The sequence below is a fragment of the Cuculus canorus genome, chromosome 1, assembly GCF_017976375.1.
Source record: "Cuculus canorus isolate bCucCan1 chromosome 1, bCucCan1.pri, whole genome shotgun sequence".
NCBI classification, from domain to species: domain Eukaryota; kingdom Metazoa; phylum Chordata; class Aves; order Cuculiformes; family Cuculidae; genus Cuculus; species Cuculus canorus.
In genome coordinates, this window is record NC_071401.1 from 208,185,543 (window position 1) to 208,211,637 (window position 26,095).

General features: G+C 62.0%; 1 protein-coding gene across 2 annotated transcripts; it reads left to right on the forward strand.

Moving 5' to 3' along the window:
- Nucleotides 1–673: 673 nt before the first annotated feature.
- On the forward strand, nt 674–25,784 carry MAPK8IP2 (mitogen-activated protein kinase 8 interacting protein 2). 2 transcript variants are annotated; one of them, XM_054083150.1, is made up of 13 exons: nt 674–773; nt 12,673–12,778; nt 13,379–13,621; nt 17,440–17,542; nt 18,599–18,748; nt 18,875–21,019; nt 23,280–23,355; nt 23,466–23,638; nt 23,731–23,840; nt 23,914–24,033; nt 24,115–24,185; nt 24,314–24,412; nt 25,541–25,784. In XM_054083150.1, the coding sequence occupies exons 1-13, from the start codon at nt 709–711 to the stop codon at nt 25,611–25,613; spliced, it is 3,534 nt and encodes a 1,177-aa protein (XP_053939125.1). In that variant the 5' UTR covers nt 674–708; the 3' UTR covers nt 25,614–25,784. The 2 variants fall into 2 exon arrangements, with proteins under 2 accessions (XP_053939125.1, XP_053939118.1); XM_054083143.1 differs by having other exon boundaries at nt 18,599–21,019.
- The last annotated feature ends 311 nt before the right edge of the window (nt 25,785–26,095 follow it).

Genomic DNA, 26,095 nt, shown 5'->3' on the forward strand with positions numbered 1-26,095 from the left:
AGCCCCTCCCTCCCCCCTTTCCCCATCCCCTCCCTCCCATCTCTCCCCATCCTCTCCCTCTCCATCACCCCCTTCCCCCTCCCCTCCCTCCCTATCCCCTCCCTCTCCCCATCCCCCCCTCATCCCCTCAGACCCTCCGTCCACTATTTCTCCTCCCTCCCCATCCCCTCGCTCTCCCCATTGCCTCCATCTCCTCCCTCTCCATCACCCCCTCCCCCTCCCCTCCCTCTCTATCCCCTCCCTCTCCCCATCCCCTCCCTCTCCTTCACCGCCATCCCCCCTCATCCCCCCAGCCCCTCCCTCCACTCTTTCCCCTCCCTCCCTCCCTCCCTATCCCCTCCCTCTCCCCATCCCCTCCCTCTCCATCACCCCCATCCCCCCTCATCCCCCCATCCCCTCCCTCCACTCTTTCCCCTCTCTGCAACCCCTCCCTCTCCATCCCCCCTCATCACCCCATCCCCTCCCTCCACTCTTTCCCCTCCTTCCCCATCCCCTCCCTCTCCCCATCCCCTCCCTCCCCCCTCTCTCCAACCCCTCCCTCTCCATCACCCCTCCCCATCCCCTCCCTCTCCATCCCCCCCATCCCCCCCTCATCCCCCCCAGCCCCTCCCTCCACTCTTTCCCCTCCCTCCCTCCCCAGCCCCTCCCTCTCTCCCCCCCCGGCCCCCCCCCCGCTCCGCAGTCCGGCGCAGCCCCGGACGGGAGAAGATGGCGGATCGAGCAGAGATGTTCTCCCTTTCCACTTTCCACTCGCTCTCCCCACCGGGCTGCAGGTGAGCTCACACCTGCCCTGGGCCGGGGGTGGGTGTGTGTGTGTGGGGGGTGGATATTATGGGATGGAGGGGAGGGATGATGCTCCGCCAGGATGCGGGATAGGATGCTCCGGGGCGTGGGTACCAACACCCCGGGATGCAGGAGAAGATGGGGGGGGCGGTTCTCCCCCCTCCCCCCTCCTCCGATTCACCTTGGGATGCGTTGCTAGGGGTGCCCCCCCCTTCCCTGCCCCCCTCCCCCATCCCCCAATTAACGATTTTCCCCTTCTCCTGCATCCCGCAGCATCCTCGGGGCAACCCCCACCCCCCACCTCCAATTCATAGAGGGGCAAAACCCACCCCCCCCCTCGCCCCCCAACCCCCATCACCGATGTCGCCACATCCAGGGGGTGCGGGGGGTGCCGCCACCGTCACCTCTTTGTCTCCGCAGTCGCGGTTGGGGAAGGATGCTCAGGGCCCGCATCAGGATTGGGCCCCCCCGAACCACCGCAGGGTGCGGGGAAGGGGGGGGCAGCCCCATAGCTGGGGTTGCGGGGCTCAGCATCTCCTTTCCCTGAGATTTGGGGGCCCCGAAAGCCATGAGCCCCATGGGAGCTGCGAAAGGCCCGTGGTGGGTCACCTTATCCCACATCCCGTGGGATTCGGAGATGCTGGACCACAGGGTGACGGGCTGGGGGTGCCCCTCGGAGCGAGGGAGGGGACACGGTTGACACCCACACTTTGTCTTGACCTTGGCGGGACCCGCTCCGGGTTGGCCTCGCCGGCGTGCGATGGGATGCGGGGAAGTGGGACGGCGGCGCCGAGCTGGATGCGGGATGGGCTGTAGGGATACTGGGCACGAAAGGGTGGGAGGTGGTATCTGGGGAGCCCTGGGGTGGGGAGGCTGCGGGCGGGGGGAATTGGGGACCAGGAGGGATGCAGGATGCGCCCTTGGTTGGTTCTGGGCAGGCCTCAGGGCTTCTTCTCCGGGCTGTCCCCTTTCCTAGGTGTATCCACTTTCACGAGCATCCCCTTCCTTCTCCAGGCAACCATTCCCTTCCCTAGGCATCCTTTTCCTTCCCTGAGCATCTCTTTCCTTCCTGGAACATCTCTATCCTTCCTGGAGCATCCCCATCCTTCCCATAGCATCCTCTTCCTTCCCTGAGCATCCCCTTCCTTCCCTGAGCATCCTCTTCCTTCCCATAGCATCCTCTTCCTTCCCTGAGCATCCCCTTCCTTCTCTGAGCATCCTCTTCCTTCCCTGAGCATCCCCTTCCTTCCCTGAGCATCCTCTTCCTTCCCCGTGCATCCCTTTCCTTCCTCAGGCATCCTTTTTCTTCCAGGAGCATTCCCTTCCTTCCCCAGGCATTCCCTTCATTCGTTGAGCATTCTCTTCCTTCCCCGAGCATCCTTTTCCTTCCCTGAGGATCCCCTTCCTCCCTGAGCACCCCGTTCCTTCCCCAGGCATCCTCATCCTTCTCCAAGCATCCTCTTCCTTCCCCAAACATCTTTTCCTTCCCCAAGTGCCCTGGGGGTGCAGAGGCTGCGGGCGGAGGGAATTGGGGACCAGGAGGGATGCAGGATGTGCCCTTGGTTGGTTCTGGGCAGGCCTCAGTGCTGCTTCTCCGAGCTGTCCCTTTCCTTCCCCAGGTATCCCTTTCCTTCCGCAAGCATTCCTTCCTTCCTTGAGCATCCTTTTCCTCCCCAAGAATCCGCTTCCTTCCCCAGGCATCTCCTTCCTTCCCCCGGCACTTCCTTCCTTCGTTGAGCGTTACTTTCCTTTGTTGAGTACTCCCTTCCTTCCTTGAGCATCCCCTTGGTTCCTTGAGCATCCTTTTCCTCCCAGAGAATCCCCTTCCTTCCCCAGGCATCCTTTTCCTTTCCTAAGCATGTTCTTCCTCCCCAAGCACCCTGTTCCTTCCCTGGGCATCCTCATCCTTCTCCGAGCATACCCTTCTTTCCCCAAGGATCCCTTCCTTTCCTGACCATCCTTTTCCTCGCCAGGTGTCCCCTTCCATTCCCAGGTGTCCCCTTCCTTCATCGATCATCTCCTTCTCTGAGCACCCCCTTCCTTCCCCAAACAACCCCTTCCTTCCTGGAGCATCCCCTTCCTCCTCAAGCATCCCTTTCCTTCCTTCTTTGAGCATCCTTTTCCTTCCTTCTCTGAGCATCCCCTTCCTTCTTTGAACATCTCCTTTCTTCCTTCTTTGAACGTCCCCTTCCTTCCTTCTTTGAGCATCTCCTTCCTTCTTTCTTTAAACATCTCCTTCCTTCCGCTTCCTTTTTCAAGCATCCTTTTCCTCCCCAAGCATATCCTTCCTTCCTTCCTTCCTTGAGCATCCCTTTCCTTCCCCTTCCTTCCGCTTCCTTCTCCAAGCATGCTTTTCCTCCCTGAGCACCCCCCTTCCTTCCCCGGTCATCTCCTTCCTTCCCCACCCCATGGTGCCCCACTTGCGCTGGTGCATGGAGGAGAGGACACGGCCTCTTCTGGGGCTCCTTGACTCCTTCCCACCTCCTACCCTGGAATTCTGGGGGGGGGTCTTGGCTTTGTCCACCTCACAGCGCTCCCCATCCAACCCCTCGGACCACTCAAAGGTGGCCCTGAGAAGGTCCCTTCCCTGGAGGACACATCCAGGCTGAGGCTGTGAGGAGAAGACAAGGCTGGAGCCCACAAGGTCCCACCAACCCAACTCCTCTCCCCACCAGGGAATTCGATCCCCCTGGGACTCAACCTGCATCTCCTGCTATCCTTGTGTCATCTTCTCCCACCCACCCACCATCCATCACCCTTCCAGCACCCATGGGAGCTCTTGTTCTCCAACGTCCCTGATGGTGGCATTGATCCCTGAGCAGCACAAAGGCACCAAAGGCCTCAAGCCATGACCATGACCATGACCATGACCCTCAACTTGCGCCACTCCCTACCTGGAGAACCATCTCAAATCCCTAGGGAAGCCATGGAGAACCGAGGCATCACCAAGCACCCGTGGGTTCCTTGAGACCCCTGAGGAGGAGATGCTCGGTGGGGCTGGTGGGGTGGGATCCCCTCTGATGGGAAGAGAAGGAGAAGCTGGTGAAATTGGTGTGGTGTGGAAAGGCCACGGTGAACCATGAGGGTTGCAGGATGGTGGCAGGTCTGGTCGTGGGAGCTCCAGGTGCTTGTCACAGGTTTAGGGTGCGGATCAGGGTCAGCATTGAACTCCTTCCCCTGGGAGCAGCTGGGGACTGGTGGGCATGGAGGAGTTGGGGCCTGGAGGCACCTCGTCCATCCTGGTTCTTCTTAGGCATGGAGGAGCTGGGGTCTGAAGGCACCTCTTCCATCTTGGTTCTTGGTGGGCACGGAGGAGTTTGGGTCTGAAGGTATCTCTTCCACCCTCGTTCTTCTTAGGCATGGAGGGAGTTGAGGTCTGGAGGCCTCTGACATCCTGGTTCCTGGTGGACATGGGAGGAGTTGGGGTCTGAAGGCACCTCTTCCATCCTAGTTCTTGGTGGGCATGGGGAGAGCTGAGGGTTGGAGGCACCTCTTCCATCTTGGTTCCTGGTGGGCATGGAGGGTGTTGGGGCCTGGAGGCACCTCTGCTGTCCTGGTTCCTGGTGGACATGGGAGGAGTTTGCATCTGAAGGCACCTCTTCCACCCTGGTTCTTCTTAGGCATGCAGGGAGTTGAGGTCTGGAGGCACCTCTGCCATCTTGGTTCTTGGTGGGCATGGAGGGTGTTGGGGCCTGGAGGCACCTCTTCCATCCTGGTTCCTGGTGGGCATGGAGGGTGTTGGGGCCTGGAGACACCTCTTCCACCCTGGTTCCTGGTGGGCATGGAGGGTGTTGAGGTCTGGAGGCACCTCTGCCATCTTGGTTCTTGGTGGGCATGGAGGGTGTTGGGGCCTGGAGACACCTCTGCTGTCCTGGTTCCTGGTGGGCATGCAGGGAGTTGGGGTTGGAAGGCACCTCTTCCATCCTGGTTCCTGGTGGGCATGGGGGGCCTTGGTTATCCCTGCACCCCATCCTGCTCATGGTGGCCCCATCCCACTCTGATGGCCCCATCCTGCCCCTGGTGACCCCATCCTGTTGTGGCGGCTCCATTCCAGTCATGGTAGCCCCATCTTGCTCGTGATGGCCCCACCCCACCATGATGGCCCCACGTTGCCCATGGTAGCCCCATCCCACCCATGATGTCCCCATCCTGCCCATAGTGGCCTCATCCTGCTCTGGTGGTCCCACCTATAATGGCCATATCCCACCCATGGTAGTCCCATCCTGCCTGTGGTGGCCCGGTTCTGTTGTGGTGGCCCCATCCCACCCTGGTGGCCCCATCCTGCCCATGATGGCCACATCCCACCCATGCTGGTGCCATCCCACCATGATGGCCCCATCCCACCTGTGGTGGCCCCATCCTGCCCATGGTGGTCCCATCCCACCCATGATGGCCCCATCCCGCCCATAGTGGCCCCATCCTGCTCATGGTAGCCCATCCCACCTATAGTAGCCACATCCTGCCCATGGTAGCCCCATCCTGCCCGTGGTGGCCACATACCACCACAGTGGCCTCATCTTGCCCATAGTAGCCCCATCCCACCCTGGTGGCCCCATTCCACCTGGGGTGGCCCCATCCCACCCTGGTGGCCCCATGCTGCCCATGATGGCCCCATCCCACCCTGGTGGCCCCATTCTGCCCATGATGGCCCATCCCACCCTGGTGGCTCCATTCCACCCGTGGTGGCCTCGTCCCACCCTGGTGGCCCCATAGTGACCATGATGGCCCCATCCCACCCTGGTGGCCCCATTCCACCTGTAGTGGCCCCATCCCACCCTGGTGGCCCCATCCTGCCCATGATGGCCCCATCCCACCCTGGTGGCTCCATTCCACCCGTGGTGGCCTCCTCCCACCTTGGTGGCTCCATCCTGCCCATGGTGGCCCCAATCCCACCTCTAGTGGCCCCATTCCACCTGTAGTGGCCCCATCCCACCCTGGTGGCCCCATCCCACCCTGGTGGCCCCATCCTGCCCATGATGGCCCCATCCCACCCTGGTGGCCCCATTCCACCTGTAGTGGCCTCGTCCCACCCTGGTGGCCCCATCCTGCCCATGGTGGCCCCAATCCCACCTCTAGTGGCCCCATTCCACCTGTAGTGGCCCTATCCCACCCTGGTGGCCCCATTCCACCTGCGGTGGCCCCATCCCACCCTGGTGGCCCCATCCTGTCCATGATGGCCTCATCCCACCCTGGTGGCCCCATTCCACCTGTAGTGACCCCATCCCACCCTGGTGGCCCCATCCTGCCCATGATGGCCCCATCCCACCCTGGTGGCCCCATTCCACCTGTAGTGTCCCCATCCCACCCTGGTGGCCCCATTCCACCTGTAGTGGCCCCATCCCACCCTGGTGGCCCCATTCCACCTGTAGTGGCCCCATCCCACCCTGGTGGCCCCATCCTGCCCATGATGGCCCCACCCCACCCTGGTAGCCCCTTTCCACCTGCGGTGGCCCCATCCCACCCTGGTGGCCCCATCCTGTCCATGATGGCCCCATCCCACCCTGGTAGCCCCATTCCACCTGTAGTGGCCCCATCCCACCCTGGTGGCCCCATAGTGACCAAGAAGGCCCCATCCCACCCTGGTGGCCCCATCGTGACCATGATGGCCCCATCCCACCCTGGTGGCTCCATTCCACCCTGGTGGCCTCCTCCCACCCTGGTGGCCCCATCCTGCCCGTGGTGGCCCCAATCCCACCTCTAGTGGCCCCATTCCACCTGTAGTGGCCCCATCCCACCCTGGTGGCCCCATTCCACCTGTAGTGGCCCAATCCCACCCTGGTGGCCCCATAGTGACCATGATGGCCCCATCCCACCCTGGTGGCTCCACTCCACCCATGGTGGCCTCGTCCCACCCTGGTGGCCCCATTCCACCTGTAGTGGCCCCATCCCACCCTGGTGGCCCCTTTCCACCTGCGGTGGCCCCATCCCACCCTGGTGGCCCCATTCCACCTGTAGTGGCCCCATCCCACCCTGGTGGCCCCATTCCACCTGTAGTGGCCCAATCCCACCCTGGTGGCCCCATCCTGCCCATGATGGCCCCACCCCACCCTGGTGGCCCCTTTCCACCTGCGGTGGCCCCATCCCACCCTGGTGGCCCCATCCTGTCCATGATGGCCCCATCCCACCCTGGTGGCCCCATTCCACCTGTAGTGGCCCCATCCCACCCTGGTGGCCCCATAGTGACCATGATGGCCCCATCCCACCCTGGTGGCCCCATCGTGACCATGATGGCCACATCCCACCCTGGTGGCCCCATTCCACCTGCGGTGGCCCCATCCCACCGCGGTGGCCCCATCCTGCCCTTGGTGGCCCCAATCCCACCCTGGTGGCCCCATCCTGCTGTCCCCCCGTCTCGGCGGTGCTGTGACCTAGAAACATCAGCCATGGTTTGTCGCAGCTCTTCCTTCCGTGCTGAGGGCTCAGAACATCCCGGGGGGGAAGCAGGGACCCCCATACTGCCCCCCACAACCCCCAGGGGCTCACCCCCCCCATGTGCCCCCCCCCCACCCCAAAAGGTTTTGTTCTCCCCCCTTTCCCAGGTCCTCCCACCCCCCCTTAGGGCTCTGCCCCCCCAAATGCTCCCCCCCACCCCCTAAGGGCTCTGTCCCCCCAACTCTGCCCCCCCCATATACTCCCACCCCCTCAAGTCCTCTGCCCCCCCCAAAATGCTCCCCCTCACCCCCCCAAGTGCTCTGCCTCCCCAGTGCTGCACCCCCATATACTCCCACCCCCTCCAAAGGGCTCTGCCCCCCCCAGCTCTGCCCCCCCATATACTCCCACCCCCCCAAGTGCTCTGATCCCCCAAGTACCCCCTAAGAGCTCTGCTCCCCCCCAGTTCGGCCCCCCCATATACTCCCACCCAGTCCTAATGGCTCTGCCCCCCCAAGTACCCCCTAAGAGCTCTGCTCCCCTCCAGCTCTGCGCCCCCATATACTCCCACCCCCTCCTAAGGGCTCTGCCCCCCCCCCCAGCTCTGCCCCCCCCATATACTCCCACCCCCCAAGTGCTCTGCCCCCCAAATACCCCGTAAGAGCTCTGCCCCCCCAGTTCTGCCCCCCATATACTCCCACCCCCCCAAGTGCTCTGCCCCCCAAATACCCCCTAAGAGCTCTGTCCCCCCCAGCTCTGCCCCCCCATATACTCCCACCCCCCAAGTGCTCTGCCCCCCAAATACCCCCTAAGAACTCTTCTCCCTCCCAGCTCTGCCCCCATCTACTCCCACCCTCCCAAGTGCTCTGCCCCTCCAAATACCCCCTAAGAGCTCTGCCCCCCCAGCTCTGCCCCCCCATATACTCCCACCCCCCACCAAGTGCTTTGCCCCCCCAAAGACCCCCTAAGAGCTCTGCCCCCCCAGTTCTGAACCCCATATACTCCCACCACCCAAGTGCTCTGATCCCCCAAATACCCCCTAAGAGGTCTGCTCCCTCCCAGCTCTGCCCCCCCATATACTCCCACCCCCTCCTAAGGGCTCTGCCCCCCCCAGCTCTGCCCCCCCATATACTCCCACCCCCTCCTAAGAGCTCTGTCCCCCCAGCTCTGACCCCCAGCTCTGACCCCCCATATACTCCCACCCCCCCAAGTGCTCTGCCCCCCAAATACCCCCTAAGAGCTCTGCTCCCCCCCAGCTCTGCCCCCCTATATACTCCCACCCCCCCCAAGTGCTTTGCCCCCCCAAATACCCCCTAAGAGCTCTGCTCCCCCCCCAGCTCTGCCCCCCCATATACTCCTACCCCCTCCTAAGGGCTCTGCCCCCCCCCAGCTCTGCCCCCCCATATACTTCCACCCCCCAAGTCCTCTGCCCCCCCAAATACCCCCTAAGATCTCTGTTCCCCCAGCTCTGCCCCCCCATATACTCCCACCCCCCCAAGTGCTTTGCCCCCCAAATACCCTCTAAGAGCTCTGCTCCCCCCCAGCTCTGCCCCCCCATATACTCCCACCCCCCCCAAGTGCTTTGCCCCCCCAAATACCCCCTAAGAGCTCTAGAGCTCTGCTCCCCCTCAGCTCTACCCCCCCAAATGCTATCTCCCCCCCCCCAAGTGCTCTGCCCCCCCCCCCCAAGCTTTGGGGTCCATTCACACACCCCCCCCGAGGCCAAACCTTGACCCCCCCCCATCTCCCCCCCCCTCCTGTTTTCACCTCAGATCCGCCCGGATTGGCTGTGCTCACTGTCCTACTTGTGGGAATTATGGGATCAGGGGGAATCGGGGCAGTGAAGGGGGGACGGGGGGGGGGGCCTCTGGGGGACCCCGGGAGACCCCAGACCCATCCCTGCTGCCAAAAGGGACCCCACGGAGACCCCACGGAGACCGCGATGAAACCCCAATGAGACCCCAGACTCATCCCTGCTGCAGAATGAGACCCCAGAAGGACTCCAGACCCATCCTTGATGCTGAGGGAGACCCCAGGCTCATCCCTGCTGCCGAGGGAGACCCCACGGAGACCCCACAGAGACCCCGATGAAACTCCAATGAGACCCCAGACCCATCCCTGCTGCCAAATGAGACCCCATGGAGATCCCAGACCCACCCCTGCTGTCAAACGAGACCCCAGACCCATCCCTGCTGCTGAGGGAGACCCCACGGAGACCCCAATGAGACCCTGATGAAACCCCAATGAGACCCCAGACCCATCCCTGCTGCCAAATGAGACCCCAGGAAGACTCCAGACCCATCCTTGATGCTGAGGGAGACCCCAGGGAGACCCCAGACTCATCCCTGCTGCCAAATGAGACCCCACGGAGACCCCAGACCCATCCCTGCTGCAGAATGAGACCCCAGAAGGACTCCAGACCCATCCTTGATGCCGAGGGAGACCCCAGACTCATCCCTGCTGCCGAGGGAGACCCCACGGAGACCACAATGAGACCCAAATGAGACCCCAGATCCATCCCTGCTGCCAAATGAGACCCCATGGAGACCCCAGACCCATCTCTGCTGTCAAATGAGACCCCAGGGAGACCCCAGACTCATCTCTGCTGCAGAATGAGACCCCAGGAAGACTCCAGACCTATCCTTGATGCTGAGGGAGACCCCACGGAGACCACAATGAGACCCAAATGAGACCCCAGACCCATCCCTGCTGCCAAATGAGACCCCATGGAGACCCCAGACTCATTCCTGCTGCAGAATGAGACCCCAGAAGGACTCCAGACCCATCCTTGATGCTGAGGGAGACCCCAGACTCATCCCTGCTGCCGAGGGAGACCCCACGGAGACCGCAATGAGACCCAAATGAGACTCCAGATCCATTCCTGCTGCAGAATGAGACCCCATGGAGACCCCAGACTCATCCATGCTGCAGAATGAGACCCCAGGAAGACTCCAGACCCATCCTTGATGCTGAGGGAGACCCCAGACTCATCTCTGCTGCAGAATGAGACCCCAGAGAGACCCCAGACTCATCCTTGATGCTGAGGGAGACCCCAGGGAGACCCCAGACTCATCCCTGCTGCTGAGGGAGACCACAATGAGACCCAAATAAGACCCCAGATCCATCCCTGCTGCCAAACAAGACCCCAACGAGACCCCAGACTCATCCCTGCTACCGAGTGAGACTCCAGTGAGAACTCAGACCCGTCTCCACTGCTGAGTGAGACCCCAATGAGACCCCAGCCCCATCCCTGCTGCCAAATGAGACCCCAGGGAGACCCCAGCCCCATCCTCACTGCTGAGTGAGACCCACTAGGACCCCATCCCTGCTGTCAAGTGAGAACCCAAGGAGACCCCAGCCCCGTCCCCACTGCAAGACCCCAGTGAGACCCCATCCCCATCCCTGCTGCCAAATGAGACCCCAGCCCCATCCCTGCTGCCAAGTGAGACTGCAGGAAGACCCCAGCCTCATCCCTGCTGCCAAACGAAACCCTGGTGAGACCCCCATCTCATCACTGAACAAGAATCCAGTGAGACCCCAGACCCATCCCCACTGCTGAATGAGACCCCAGCAAGACCTCAGCTCCAGCCTTGCTACCAAACAAGACCCCAGACCCATCCCTATTTCCAGATAGCTCCTGGGAAGGAGACCCCAGCCCCAACCCTGCTGCCGAAGGAGACCCCAAGGAGACCCCAGCCCCAACCCTGCTGCCGAAGGAGACCCCAAGGAGACCCCAGCCCCAAACTTGTTGCTGAAGGAGACCCCAAGGAGACCCCAGCCCCAACCCTGCTGCCGAAGGAGACCCCAAGGAGACCCCAGCCCCAACCCTGCTGCCGAATGAGACCCCAAGGAGACCCCAGCACCCTCTGTGCTGCCAAACTAGACTGCAGCAAGACCCCAACCCCGTCCCTACTGCTGAATGACATCCCAATGAGACCCCATCCCCATCCCTGCTGCTGAATGAGACCCCAGCCCCACCAGGAGTCAGACCTCAGCTCCAGGTGCCCTGGTCCTTCCCCTCGTGTTTCTGCACCTCCACCCTATGGAGCCTCCAAACCTCTTTCATTTCCATTTTCCGACACCAAATCCTGCCAAGAGTTTTCTTCTTTTTCCTTCCCCCCCCCTCCTCCTTTCCCTGCGAAAACCGCTGGTTTCCATGACACCCTTGTTCCTGCCTGGAATGCTCGCCTTGGGTTCTCTTATCGTGGGCTTGGGCGTTGATCCCTAGCGCCTGGAGCATCCTTGCTGTGGTGGTCACCCCTAAACCATGGGTAGGAGCCACCATCCCCTCCGACGTCGGCTCTGGAATGTACCTTGGGATTTTACTGGGCTGGGAATTTGGGAGCCGTGTTGCCCACCACGGTGGCGGCCTCGGCATCTTCACTAGCCAGAGGCAACTGGTGGGCACGTGGCCTTGGGTTCCCACCACCCTACTGTGATGCTGGTGGTGAATTGGGGCAGTTTGTGTCGACGGCATCTTGGCTTGTGTCGGAAAGAGCATGGTCAGCAGGAGCAGGGAAGGGATTGTGCTCCTGTGAGGCCACACCTTGAATCCTGGGTTCAGTTTTGGGTCCCTCACTCCAAGAAGGACCTTGAGGTCCTGGAGCACTTCCAGAGAAGAGCAATGAAGCTGGTGAGGGGCTGGAGAACAAGTCTTAGGAGGAGAAGCTGAGGGACCTGGGGTTGTTTAGCCTGGAGAAGAGGAGGCTGAGGGGAGACCTCATTCCTCTACAACTCCCTGAAAGGAGGTGGTGGAGAGGTTGGTGCTGGGCTCTTCTCCCACGTGCCGGGCAATAGGATGAGAGGAAATGCCCTCAAGTTGTAGCAGGGCAGGTTCAGACTGGACATCAGGAGGAATTTCTTCACCAAAAGGGTTCTCAGGCACTGGCAGAGGCTGCCCAGGGTGGTGGTGGAGTCCCCATCCCTGGAGGGGTTTAGAAGACAGCGAGATGAGGTGCTCAGGAATCTGGATTAGTGGTGGACAAAGACACTTGGACTTGATCTCAAAGGTCTTTTCCAACCAAGCGATTCTATGCTTCTAAGGCAGGAGGGAAGGAACGGTGGCACTGAGAGCAGCTGTCCCTTGCATTGCTGTGGTCGTCGTCCTCTCATTGGAGGCATCACCTCCCATCCTGGTACCCTGGAATGGTGGCATAACCTTCCATCCTGGTACCCTGGGGTTGGTGGCATCACACCAACGTATCCCTGTGGTGTGACCTGGCTGGTGGTCCCATCCTGGCACCCTGTGATGGTGGCATCACTTCTCATCCTGGTACCCTGGAGTGGTGGCATCATCTTCCATCCTGGTACCCTGGGGTGGTGGCATCACACCAACGTGGTGTGAACTGGCTGGTGGTCCCATCCTGGCACCCTTGGGACGGTAGAATCATCTCCCATCCCAATACCCTGGAGTGATGGCATCACACCAGCATTTTGCTGCGGTGCCTCTCAGTTCTCCAAGCTCTCATGGTGCCACCTCTGATGTCCCCTAGCCCTGATGTCCCCGTCCTCTCTCCCCAGGCCCCCCCAGGACATCAGCCTGGAGGAGTTTGATGATGAGGACCTGTCAGAGATCACGGATGACTGTGGCATCGGGCTGAACTACGACTCCGACCACTACGAGAAGGTGCAGGAGCTGAGAGTGATGAGTGGGGATGTGGTGGCCTCGTGGGACATCAACCCAGCAAAACCCCTCCTGGAGTGGAGGGTGCAGGGTTCCCCATGCCACGGTGGCCAAGGGACACCTCAAAGGGTGGGATTGGTGGGGTTGGTGCCCTCCTCCATCTGAGGAGGCTGCAGGGACCAACTCCACCAGGCACCCACCAGCGGCTCTGGTGGCTCCAGTGGCTCTGATGGGTCCCAAAGCTCATCCACAACTCTGCCCAGCATTGGAGTGGATGGTGTTGGGAGAAGAGGGAAGGCATGGGGATGGGATAAAGCTTTGGGTGTTGGGGCCAGGACAGGTAGAGTGGGACAAGCAAGTTGCTGGCAGAGCCAGGAGGTCCCTTGTCCTTGGCAGAAGGCACTTTCCTCCAGGAGAACCCCATCCAGTTGGAAGGGGAGCAGCAATGCTTCCAGCGTGGTGCTGGTTGAGCCTCTGGGAAGGTCGGTGCGGCGGTGGCCGTGCCATGTCGGGGAGTCGGGCCATGGCGAGCGAGGGCGCCTCAGTCGTGGCCATGGCCAACCCAATGTCATGACCATGGCCAACCCAATGCCTCACCCCCAGGACTGTCTGGTGCTGGAGCGCGGCGAGCAGCCGCACCCCGTCTGCACCTTCCAGGATGACTTCCAAGAGTTTGAGATGATCGATGACAACGAGGAGGAAGAAGAGGAAGAGGAGGAGGAGGAGGAGGGCAACGAGCTGGAAGCTCCACCATCCCCTTCGGCCTCACCCATCCCCTCGCCCGGCCTGGAGGAGACACAGAAACACCGACCCACCACCCTCAATCTGACGGCGCCCGGCACCCAGGTGAGGGTTGGGGTGACCAGGAGGGATCCCCACACTCTGAGGTCTCCATCCCCTGCGGCCCAGAGCCAGTGGAGCAGCCATGGGGTGGGAAGAGGCCCTACAGAGGTGGGTTCTGCCCAGGGTGGTGGGCACTGAGTAGGAGCACCATGGGGCGGTGAAGGTGATGCCACCTCCAGCTCCGCAGTGGTGGGGATGTTGGGGATGGGTTTGGTTGACTGGGAAGGTCCGGGGGACCCATCCTGACGTGTGTGGCTCTGGGGTGAGCAGGACATCTTGGATGTCTCTTTGTGGTGGAGATCTGCGAGGTGATGCACGTGCGTTAGGTGTTGCGTGCCGGCCCGTGGGCATCGCACACACGTGTGCGTGGCGGCTTGTGCACGCTGTGACCCTCTTTTTCCACCCTCAAAGCTGCACTCGGGGGCTTCCACAGAGCAGCCCCCACCCCACCAAGAGTGGTGCTGCAGGGATGTCCCCGTGTCCCCGCGTGCACGCCGGGAGCTGCTGCGCCGCCGCAGTGTGTGGGAAGTTGTGTGCGGCGCTGCCTGCATCCGGCTGCGTCGCCATGGTGATGGGGGGGCTTTGGGGATTCTCAGCCCCCCCCCCCTCCATCCTTCCTGGCAGGGATGGGGGGCTGCTGTGGGGTTGGGGAATCCTCAACAGAAGAAGGAGATGGAGCTGTTGGAAGGGGTCCAGAGGAGGCTCCAAGGATGCTGCGAGGGCTGCAGAACCTCCCGTCCGAGGACAGCTGAGAGAGTTGGGGTTGGGGAGAAGAGAAGGCTCCCAGGAGACCTCAGAGCAGCTTCCAGTGCCTGAAGGGGCTCCACGAGAGCCGGAGAGGGGCTGTTCCCAAAGGGATGGAGTGACAGGACGAGGGGAAATGGGGATAAACTGGAGAGGGGCAGAGTTAGACTGGACATGAGGAGGAATTTCTTCATGATGAGGATGGGGAGGCCCTGGAAGAGGTTGTCCAGAGCAGTGGTGGCTGTCCCATCCCTGGAGGGGTTCAAGACCAGGTTGGATGGTTCTTGGAGCCCCTGATCCAGTGGGAGGTGTCCCTGCCCATGGCAGGGGTTGGAACTGGATGATCTTTAAGGTCCCTTCCAACCCAAACTATTCTATGATTCTATGACATGAAGGCATCCCGTCCTCTCCAAGAACTCATCCCTGTCCCCTCCAAGCACCCATCTCTGTTCCCAACCAAACACCCATCCCTGTCCCCTCCAAGCACCCATGCCTGTCCTCTGCCAAAACACATCCTTGTCCCCTCCAAGCACCATCCCTTCTCTCCTGGCACCCATGACCGTCCTCTCCAAGACCCCATCCCTTCCCCATCAAGAACCCATCCCTGTTGTCCACCAAACACCCATCCGTGCCCCCACAGCACCCATCTCTGTCCCCTCTAAGCACCTATCCCTGTCCTCTCCAAGAACCCATTCCTGTCCTCTCCAAGCACCATCCCAGCCCCCCTGGCACCCATTCTTGTCCCCTCAGCACCCATCCCTGCCCTCTCCGAGAACCCATCCCTGTCCCCCCCCAGCATTCATCACTGTCCCCTTCAAGAACCCATCCCTGTCCTCTCCAAGCACCATCCCTGTCCCGCCTCAAGGATCCATCCCTGTCCCCCCCAGCATTCATTGCTGTCCTCTCCACAACCCCATCCCTGTCCACTCCACCACCCATCCCTGTCCCCCGAAGCATCCATCACTGTCCTCTCCAAGAACCCATTCCTGTCCTCTCCAAGCACCATCCCTGTCCCCAACTAAGCACCCATCCCTGTCCCCAAAGCACCTGTTCCAACCAAGAACACATCCCTGTCCCTTCCAACCCATCCCTTTCTCCCCAACACCCATTTCTGTACCCCCCAACACCCATTTCTGCCCCCCTGCACTGATTCCTGTCCCCCAGCACCCATTTCTCGCCCCCAGCACCCATCCCTTTCCCCCCAACACCTATTTCTGCCCCCCAGCACCTATCCCTGTCCTCCCAACACCCATTTCTGTCCCCCCCAGCACCCATTTTTGTCCCCCAACACCCATTTCTGCCCCCCCAGCACCCATTGGTTTCCCACCCACACCCATTTCTGCCCCCCCAGCACTCATCCCTTTCCCCCCAACACCCATTTCTGCTCCCCAGCACCTATTTCTGCCCCCCAGCACCCATCCCAGCTCTGGGACACGACCCGTGCCATGCCACCCCTCTCCGTGTCCCCCTAGACCCCCCACGGCCACTCTTGTGCGTGCCCCCCGGCACATGGCACCGTCCCCGCTCCTTAATCTCCCGCTCGCCTGGATTATCGCTGCCTGCGCATCCCGCTGCGCCTAATCCACAGCTGCCACCGCGCCGGATGGCGCAGCCGTGGCTCTGCCAGCGCCGCAGGGAGAGGGGTTTGGGGGGGACACGGAGGGGTCTCCGCTTTTGGGAGGACAGAGGGCACAGTGGGACCTCGCGCTGAGGGTCTTGTGAGGTCCGTGTTGGTGTGTCCCTATGGGGTGACGTCCCCACGGCCGCCTGGGATGGACAGTGTGTTGTCCCTCGAGCCCACTCTGTGGGCAAGGAGAGCTGGGAACGGCACGGCTCTAATCCGGATAAGCCCCCGGGCACGTGGCACGGGTGCTGCCAAGGTGGTGGGGAGTACCGAACGGTGCCGAGGTGCATCTCGGGCCAGACTGGTCGTAACCGGTGTCCCCATGTCCCTGCTGGGCACCCTCCATCCCTTCCTCAGATGCCTCCTGGGAGCTATCTCTCAGCTTGGGGGGGACAGGATGGGTGCTGTTGGGTCAGGGATGGGTGCTGTGGGGACAGGGATGGGTGCTGTGGGGTCAGGGATGGGTGCTGTGGGGACAGGGATGGGTTCCTCCCATCCGAGGACAGACTGAGAGAGTTGGAGTTGTTCAGCCTGGAGAAGAGAAGGCTCCAAGGAGACCTTAGAGCAGCTTCCAGTGCCTGAAGGGGCTCCAGGAGAGCTGGAGAGGGGCTGTTCACAAAGGTTTGTGGTGATAGGACGAGGGGGAATGGGGATAAACTGGAGAGGGGCAGAGTTAGACTGGACATGAGGAAGAAATTCTTCATGATGAAGGTGGTGAGGCCCTGGAACAGGTTGTCCAGGGAAGCTGTGGCTGCCCCATCCCTGGAGGTGTTCAAGACCAGGTTGGATGGTTCTTGGAGCCCCTGATCCAGCAGGAGGTGTCCCTGCCCATGGCAGGGGGTGGAACTGGGTGGGCTTTGAGGTCCCTTTCCAACCCAAACCATTCTATGATTCTGTGATTCTTGGAGGGGACAGGGATGGGTTCTTTGAGAGGACAAGGATGGATTCTTGGAGAGGACGGGGATGGGGTCTTGACTGGGAACACAGAGGAGTGGTTGATGGGTAGAGGGATGGGTTCTTGGAGAGGAGAGGGATGGGTTCTAGGAGGGACAGGGTTGCGTGCTGTGAGGACAGGGATGGGTTCTTGGAGAGACAGGGATGGGTTCTTGGAGAGGATAGGAATATGTTCTTGGAGAGACAGGGATGGGTTCTTGGAGGGGACAGGGATGGGTGGTATGAGGACAGCGATGGGTTCTTGGAGAGGACAGGGATGGGGTCTTGACTGGGAACAGGGATGAGTTCTTGGAGAGGACAGAGATGGGTGCTTGGCACGGACAGGGATGAGATCCTGTACTGGGAACAGGAATGGGTGCTTGGGAAGGGCAGGGATGGGTTCTTGACTGGGAAGAGATGTTTTTTTTTGACAAGGACAGGGATGGGTTCTTAGTGGAGACACAAATGGGTTCCACATTTGTTCCTGGGGTTCACCCACCCATTTCTGCTCTTCCCGCAGGACACCCTGAACAACAACGGCAGCTTCGCACCACCTGCTCACCGCACCACCTGGCAGGACGCCCTTCTCCACTCCTCCTCCTCCTCCTCTTCCTCACATACTGGTGAGCACAGGTTGGGGTCTCTGCCCGGAATGGAGCAGGGGATGGTGCCAGGGTGGGCTCCACATGGGGGTCCATCGTCGAATAGAATCATAGAGTGGTTTGAGTTGGAAGAGACCTTAAAGAACATCCAGTTCCAATCCTTGCCATGGGCAGGGACACCTCCCACTGGATCAGGCTGCTGAAGGCATGAGGTTCAACAAGAAGAGGTGTTGAGTCCTGCGCTTGGGACACAGCAACCCCAAGCAGCTTCAGGCATGGGGAAGAGCCGCTGGAAAGCTTCATGGAGGAGGACCTGGGGCTGTTGGTCAACAGCGGCTGAAGATGAGCCAGCAGTGGCCCAGCTGGCCAAGAATGCCAATGGCATCTTGGCTTGGATCAGAAACAACGTGGCCAGCAAGAGCAGGGAAGGGATTGTCCCCCTGGGCTTGGCCCTGGGAAGGCCACACCTTGAATCCTGGGTTCAGTTCTGGACCCCTCATTCCAAGAAGGACCTTTAGGGGCTGGAGCGTATCCAGAAAAAGGAACGGAGCTGGTGCAGGGTCTGGAGAACAAGGATTCTGCGAGGTGGCTGAGGGTTCTGGGGTTGTTTAGCCTGGAGAAAAGGAGGTGAGGGGAGACCTCATCGCTATCTACAACTGCCTGAAAGGAGATTGTGGAGAGGTGGGTGTTGGGCTCTTCTCCCAAGTGACAGGGGACAGGACAAGGGGGAATGGCCTCGAGTTGCACCGGGGCAGGTTCAGATTGGACATCAGGAAAAATGTCTTCACTGAAAGGGTTCTCAGGCTCTGACAGAGGGAGGTAGTGGAGTCCCCATCCCTGGAGAAGTTTAATAGATGGATAGATGAGGTGTTTAGGGAGGTGATATAGTGGCAGGCAGCTATGGTTGGACTCAATGATCTCAAAGGTCTTTTCCAACCAATCAATTCTACAATTCTATGATTCTAAGGCTCCATCCAACCTGGCCTTGATGACCTCCAGGCTTGGAGGCATCCATAACTTCCCTGAGCGACCCCATGGGCTTTTGTCGCTGACGCAGATCTCTGCCTTCCTTTGTAGGACACTCGTCTCCGCACGCCTGCATCCAAGATGGACCCTGCCTGGAGAGCCCGAAGGGGCCGAGCCCTGGGGGGGCCGGGCAGCCCCCCGCCTCGCTGCAGCCCTCCCCCTTTGACTCGCAAGGCAACAGCCACGAGTCCCTGGCACATGGTAACCCATCGTCCCCGAGAGCCGGGGAAGATTATAACATGAATATCATCTCCTCTGCGCTCCGAGCACCGCACTCCCCATCGCCCCTCCGTCAGACGCCCCCTAAACCGTCTCTTTCTCCAACAGGGCCTGCGGCTCCTCCCGGCTCCACCGCCGGCTCGCCGCCCCGGGCCCCCACCGATGGCCACCGCGCTCCGCCAAAGCAGGATGCGGCCGGTGGCCAGGACAGGCGAGCACCCAGCGAAGCCGGTGGCCCAGGGTTCCCCGTCACCCCTCACCAGCAGCCGGGCTCCCCGCGGCCCCGGGAGGAGCCGTTGGCCGGGGTTGTTGCCGAACGGCACGATGGGCAAGTTGCCCGGCTACCGGGCGCCTACGTGCGCCCCGTGGGGCCGGCAGAGCTGCTCAGCTCCGACGGGGAAGGTCCCCAGCCCGGGCGGGCGGCCAGCATGCGTGGGCATCCCTCGGGCTCCTCGGAGACCACCTCGCCCTCCTCGGACCCCGGCATCGAGGCTGACCTCACCAGCAGGACCACCAAACCCTTCCTGCCCGGCAGCCGGCACGGTGAAGATCTCAGCTCGCCAGGCTCCGACTCGGATGTGGAGGGGGAGATCGAAGCGGCTTTTGCCAGCGGGCGCCTGGTCAGCAACATGATCTCCTCCATCTCGGAGACAGAGCTGGACCTGAGCAGCGACAGCAGCAGCGGCAGGTCCTCCCACCTCACCAACTCCATCGAGGAGGCCAGCTCACCCACCTCGGAAGCCGAGCTGGAGACGGAGCTGGAGGCACCCGGCCTGATGGGCATCAAGGACTCCTTGCTGCTGGACAAAGGCAAAGAAGAGGAGGAGGAGACCCTGGAGAGGGAGCTCCCGGAGCACGGCATGGTGAGGCGGGAGAGCCTGGTGGAGCTGAAGATGGAAGGCTATTACGACAGCTTGAACCCGATGGACCCCTCCGCACCCGCAGGCCAGACGGATGTCTCCGTCTCCAGCCCTCTGGACCTGAAGATCGACCCAGACCACAGCCTGGAGAGCATCCGGCGCTCCTTCTATCTGCCCGTTGGGCCCAAGCTGATGCCCGAGGCGGATGAGGAGGACAACAGTGAGTACGACTCCGACTCGGAGTCGGAGCCTGACCTGAGCGAGGACTCGGACTCACCCTGGCTGCTCAGCAACCTTGTCAACAAGATGATCTCAGAGGGTTCCTACCCCATCAAGTGCCCGGATGAGTGTTTCCAGCAGACCCACTCGCTCTGCGACACCATCTCCCCGGCTTCCGACCTGGAGCCTGAGATCCTAAGCGAGGCGCTGGATGGGGAGCCCGGCTCGCGGGACTCCCCGGTGGATCCAGGGGAGCCACCTGCCCTGCCCCACTGCCAGCGCGCCATCGAGCTGGTGGACATGGAGACGCTGCGCAGCTCCCTCCAACGCGCTGAGGACGAGCGGGCCCTGGGTGCCGTCACCGAGCCGGTGCCGGAGCTGCCTGTCGATGAGCCGGGTCCTTTCCTCTTCATGAGCAACCCCACCAATGACACCATCGCGCCCGTCTTCGCGGGGTGCCCTGTCACCCTTGACAGGCTGGGGGCCTCCGAGGTCTTGGCCACCTTCGGCTGCCGCTCTGGGCCACCACGCTCTCCTCCACGCAATTCTCCTGGGACTGAGACCACCACCACCACCGCTGGGGAGCCCCAGAGCACTGAGGCACCGCCGGATGACTGGGCTGTTGACCGGGACCTGGACTCGGGTGTCCTGGAGGCCGATGACATGATCGATGACGTCCGGTTAGCGCCCCAGGGACAGGACCCTGATGCCTGCCTGCCCACCCTTGATGTGTCCACCGCCAAGACCAACCGTGGCTTCACCATGGCTTATTCCACGGATGAGGATGAGACGCCCTACTTGAAGGGCTCCCCCTTTGCCGAGGATGCGCTACGGGGAGGCTTCGGTGGGGAGCTGCCGCCGGCTCCCGGGACGCTGGAGCCGCGGGCGCTGGATGAGTCCTTGGCCTACGACTCGGTGAAGTACACACTGGTGGTAGACGAGCACACGCAGCTGGAGCTGGTGAGCCTGCGGCGCTGCACCTCGGTGCTGAGCGATGACAGCGACCTGCTCCGCGCCTGCGACCGCTGTGACCTGGAGGATGAGGCGACCTTTGGGGATGGGTTGGTGGCCCCCGACGCCCATAGCTCCTCCGAGGACTCGTCCCCCGAGGCAGACCTGCAGTTCTCCAAGAAGTTCCTCAATGTCTTTGTCAACAGCACCTCCCGCTCCTCCAGTAAGTGACCTGTGCTGTGTGGTGCCGTCCATGCCGTGCCATGCCATGCCATGCCATGCCATGCCGTGCCATGCTGTGCCACGCCATGGTGTCCCATGCTGTTGGCAGGGTGACTGCCCTCCAACATCCTGTCTTGGCCATCCTGCCCATGCATGATCCCTGTGTGGCAAAACTATGGTACGGCACGGCATGGAAGGTGGGGCAGGGGCAGGGTGGCTGCTGGGGCTGTGGGGCTGGACCCAAAGGCTGTGGGCTGTCCCCTGTGGGGCTGGACCCAAAGGCTGTGGGCTGTCCCCTGTGGGGCTGGACCTGAAGGTTCTGGGCTCCCCATGTGGATCTGGACCCAAAGGCTGTGGGCAATCTTGTATAGGTTGATCCCAAAGGCCATAGGCTCTTCCTCTTGGGACTGGACCCAAAGGCTGTGGTCTTTCCCATGGGACATGACCCAAAGCCATGGGCTCTTCCCTATGGGTCTGGACTCAAAGGCCGTGGGCTCTTCCCCATGGGGCTGTATCCAAAGGCTGTGGGATCTCCCCCATGGGTTAGACACGAAGGCCATGGGCTCTTCCCTGTGGGGCAGGACCCAAAGGCCATGGGCTCTCCCCGATGGGTTAGACCCAAAGGCCATGGGCTCTTCCTTGTGGGGAGGACCCAAAGGGCATTGGCTCTTCCCCGTGGGGCTGGACCCAAAGGCTGTGGGCTCTCCCCATGGGGCTGGACCTGAAGGTTGTGGACTCCCCATGTGGATCTGGACACAAAGGCTGCAGGCTTTATCCCATGGGGCTGGACCCAAAGGCTGTGGTCTTCTCCCCATGGGGCTGGACCCAAAGGCTGTGGGTTCTTCCTCATGAGACATGACCCAAAACCATGGTCTCTCCCCTGTGGGGCTGGACCCAAAGGCCATGGGCCTGTCCCCATGGGCTGGACCCAAAGGCTGTGGGATCTCCCCCATGGTTGGACCTGAATTCCATGGGCTCTCCCCGATGGGTTGGACCCAAAGGCCATGGGCTCTCCCCGATGGTTTGGATCCAAAGGGCATGGGCTCTTCCCTGTGGACCCGGACTCAAAGGCTGTGGGCTTTCCCCATGGGGCTGGACCTGAAGGTTCTGGGCTCCCCGTGTGGATCTGGACCCAAAGGCTGTGGGTAATCCTGTATAGGTTGAGCCCAAAGTCCATAGGTTCTTCCTCTTGGGACTCGACCCAAAGGCTGTGGTCTTTCCCCCATGGGGCTGGACCTGAAGGTTGTGGGCTCCCTGTGTGGATCTGGACCCTAAGGCTGCGAGCTCTACTCCATGGGGATGGACCCAAAGGCTATGGGCTTTTCCCCATGGGGCTGGACCCAAAGGCCTTGTGCTCTTCCCTATAGAATTGGATCCAAAGTCTGTGGGCTCAGCCTTGTGGAGCTGGACATAAAGGCCATGGACTCTCCCCATGGACTGGACCCAAAGGCTCTGAGATCTCCCTCATGGGGTGGACCTGAAGGCCATGAGCTCTTCCCCATGGGGCTGGGCCCATAGGCTGTGAGCTCTTCCCCATGGGGCTGGACCCAAAGGTTGTGGGTTCTTCCCTGTGGGGCTGGACCCAAAGGCCACGGGTTCTTCCTATGGAATTAGATCCAAAGACCATGGGCTCAACCCTGTGGGGCTGGACCCAAAGGTTGTGGGCTCCCCCTGTGGGGCTGAACACAAAGGCCATGGGCTCTCCCTTATGGGTTGGACCCAAAGGCTGTGGGCTCTCTCCGGTGGGGCTCGACCCAAAGGCCATGGGGCTGGACCCAAAGGCTATGGGATCTCCCCCATGGGTTGGACCCAAAGGCCATGGGCTCTTCCCCATGGGGCTGGACCCAAAGGCTGTGGGGTCTTCCCCATGGGTTGGACCCAAAGGCTGTGGGGTCTTCCCCATGGGCTGGACCCAAAGGCCATGGGCTCTTCCCCATGGGGCTGGACCCAAAGGCTGTGGGGTCTTCCCCATGGGCTGGACCCAAAGGCCGTGGGACTGGACCTGAAGGTTCTGGTGGGTTTCCAATCCCCAACACAACTTCCCACCAGCACCCACTGGGATCCTTGACCCAGATCTGCTGGGCATGGGGCAGAGGACCAGGGACTCAGATGAGACCTTTCATGATTCTGGCTCTCTGCTCCCCATTCCTTTACCCCGAGGGTCCCACAGTCCCCTGGGTGAGCAGAGCTGGGATGTGTCCCATGCGTGGTGGGGTTGGAGCTGCTCCCCAACCCCACAGCGGCCTCCTCCTCCTCCACAGGCACAGAATCCTTCGGGCTGTTCTCCTGCATGGTGAACGGGGAGGAGAGGGAGCAAACCCACCGGGCTGTCTTCAGGTGAGCAGTGAGTCTGGTCACACGGTGCCAGAAACCTTGTAGGGGTCTTGCAGGACCCTTTCTCCTGCATCTCCTTCCCTGCCCATGTCCTCCTGGCCATCTTCCCTCAGGTTCATTCCTCGCCATGAGGATGAGCTGGAGTTGGATGTGGATGACCCCATCCTGGTGGAGCTGGAGGAGGATGACTACTGGTACCGGGGCTACAACATGCGGACGGGCGAGAGGGGCATCTTCCCCGCCTTCTACGCCCATGAGGTCGTTGGCCAAGCCAAGGACACCATTGGTAGGAGCCTGTGGAGTCCCTGATGCCTTAGAGGAGTGGTTGGGTTGGGAAGGGCTCAAGGCACCATCTCCTTGTCCCACCTCACCGTGCAGGCCTGAAGAGGAACCCGTGTTGGGTGGAGAGATTCAACGTGCAGTTCCTGGGCTCGGTGGAGGTGCCGTACCACCAGGGCAACGGCATCCTCTGCGCCGCCATGCAGAAGGTGAGCGCGCGGGGCCGTGGGGACCCCTCCTCCCCACCTATCAGCCCCCCCCCTTATACCGTACCTCCCCTAGATTGCCACCACCAGGAAGCTGACGGTTCACCTGCGCCCACCGGCGAGCTGCGACCTGGAGATCACGCTGCAGGGCATCAAGCTCATCCTGACCGTCACCGAGTACAGCCGGGATGAGGAGGTGAGGGGCGTGGGCTGGAGACCGGGCGCTCGCTCTGCTGCCAAGCAGACATCCACACCTTGACCACCTTTTCTCTTCCAGTTCGAGCGCTGCAGCCACTTCTTCCAGATGAAGAACATCTCCTTTTGTGGGTGTCACCCCAGAAACAGCTGGTGAGATCCCCTCTTCCCGCATCCTGGGCTGCTTCCTGCTGGCCCCACAGCTCCCTGAGCCCCAAAAGACCCTGAGGAGCAGGAGTGGGGTGTCTCCCCCGAACCTTCACGCTGCCTTCTCCTTACAGCTACTTTGGGTTCATCACCAAGCACCCAGTGCTGAGCCGCTTCGCCTGCCACGTCTTCGTCTCCCAGGAATCCATGCGGCACGTCGCCGAGTGCGTCGGGTAAGATGGGGATGGGGGGCAACCCGGTGGGGCGTGAGGGCTGGGGGGCAAGGAGGGCAGGTTAGGGTACAGGGAGCCTGGCCGTGCCAGGGCTGGGGGTGCTGGGGATCTAGGGGTGCAGGGGCTCTGGGTGCTGAGGGGCTGGCAGTTCAAGGTCAGGAGGTGCAGGGGGCTGGCAGTACTGAGTCTGGGGGTGCAGGGGGGCTGGGTGCAGGGGGGCTGGCAGTGCTGGGACTGGGGGTGCAGGGGGGCTGGGTGCAGGGGGGCTGGCAGTGCTGGGTTTGGGGGTGCAGGGGGTCTGGAAGTGCTGGGTGTGGGGGTGCTGGGTGTGGGGGTGCAGGGGGTCTGGGTGCCGAGGGTCTGGCAGTGCTGGGTCTGGGGGTGCAGGGGGTCCGTGTGCAGGGGGGCTGGCAGTGCTGGGTTTGGGGGTGCAGGGGGTCCGGGTGCAGGGGGGCTGGCAGTGCTGGGTTTGGGGGTGCAGGGGGTCTGGAAGTGCTGGGTGTGGGGGTGCAGGGGGTCTGGGTGCAGAGGGTCAGGCAGTACTGACTCTGGGAATACAGGGGATCTGGGTGCAGAGGGTCTGGCAATGCTGGGTTTGGGGGTGCAGGGGGTCCGTGTGCAGAGGGTCTGGAAGTGCTGGGACTGGGGGTGCAGGGGGTCTGGGTGCAGAGGATCTGGCAGTACTGACTCTGGGGGTGCAGGGGGTCTGGGTGCAGAGGGGCTGGCTGAACTGAGTCGGGGGTACAGGGGGTCTGGGTGCAGAGAGTCTGGCAGTGCTGGGTCTGGGGGTGCAGGGGGTCTGGGTGCAGAGGGTCTGGCAGTGCTGGGAATGGGGGTGCAGGGGGTCTGGGTGCAGAGGAGCTGTCAATGCTGGGTGTGGGGGTGCAGGGGGGCTGAGTGCAGTGGAGCTGGGACTGGGGGTGCAGGGGATCTGGGTGCAGAGGAGCTGTCAATGCTGGGAATGGGGGTGCAGTGGGGCTGAGTGCAGTGGAGCTGGGTGTGGGGGTGCAGGGGGTCTGGGTGCAGAGGAGCTGATGCAGGGCATCGCGATGCTGGGGGGGGGCTGAGGTTTCTGGGGTCCCCATCCCATCCCATCCCTGAGCTGCCCCGTGGTGCCCTTCTTTGCAGCCGAGCTTTTCAGGAATATTACCAGGAGCACCTGGAGTACGCCTGCCCCACAGAGGACATTTACCTGGAGTAAGGGGTGGGGGGGGGCAGGCATGGTGTCTCCTGCTTTCGCACCCCAATCCAGCCCCACTGATGGCCAGAGACTCTGTCTGACCCCACAACCAGCCGGCTTGGCCCCCCCCCGCACACGCTCCAGCCCACGGACTCCCCACACATCCTCACCGCTTTTTTTGGGGGGGGGGGGGGGGGGCCGGGGGGCCACGCCGCAGCCACCGAGCACGGGTGGGTATTTCGGGGTGCACCCAGCACCCTGGGGGTGACGTAGTTGAGCCTTTGGGGCTGGGGGGAGAACCTGCCCCTCCCTGCATGAGCAAAGCCAGCCTGGGGGCTGCAGGAGTGGGGTGCGACCGTGCCCCCCCACCCAGGGATGGAGATGTTTGCGGGGTGGGGTGGGGGGAGAATGGGGTCTGGGGAATGCGGAGGGTGGGGCGCACATGCTTAAGGGGGGTAATGGGGGTATGAGGGGAGGATGGGGATGTTGGGGTGAGCGTCTCC

What these genes read in the sequence shown, in the direction of transcription:
- MAPK8IP2 (XM_054083143.1), top strand. Translation starts at nt 709, where the DNA reads ATGGCGGATCGAGCAGAGATGTTCTCCCTTTCCACTTTCCACTCGCTC. An exon ending in CTCTCCCCACCGGGCTGCAG is followed by an intron (nt 774 to 12,672) that starts GTGAGCTCACAC and finishes CTCTCTCCCCAG; the next exon opens with GCCCCCCCAGGACATCAGCC. An exon ending in CAGCACCTCCCGCTCCTCCA is followed by an intron (nt 21,020 to 23,279) that starts GTAAGTGACCTG and finishes CCTCCTCCACAG; the next exon opens with GCACAGAATCCTTCGGGCTG.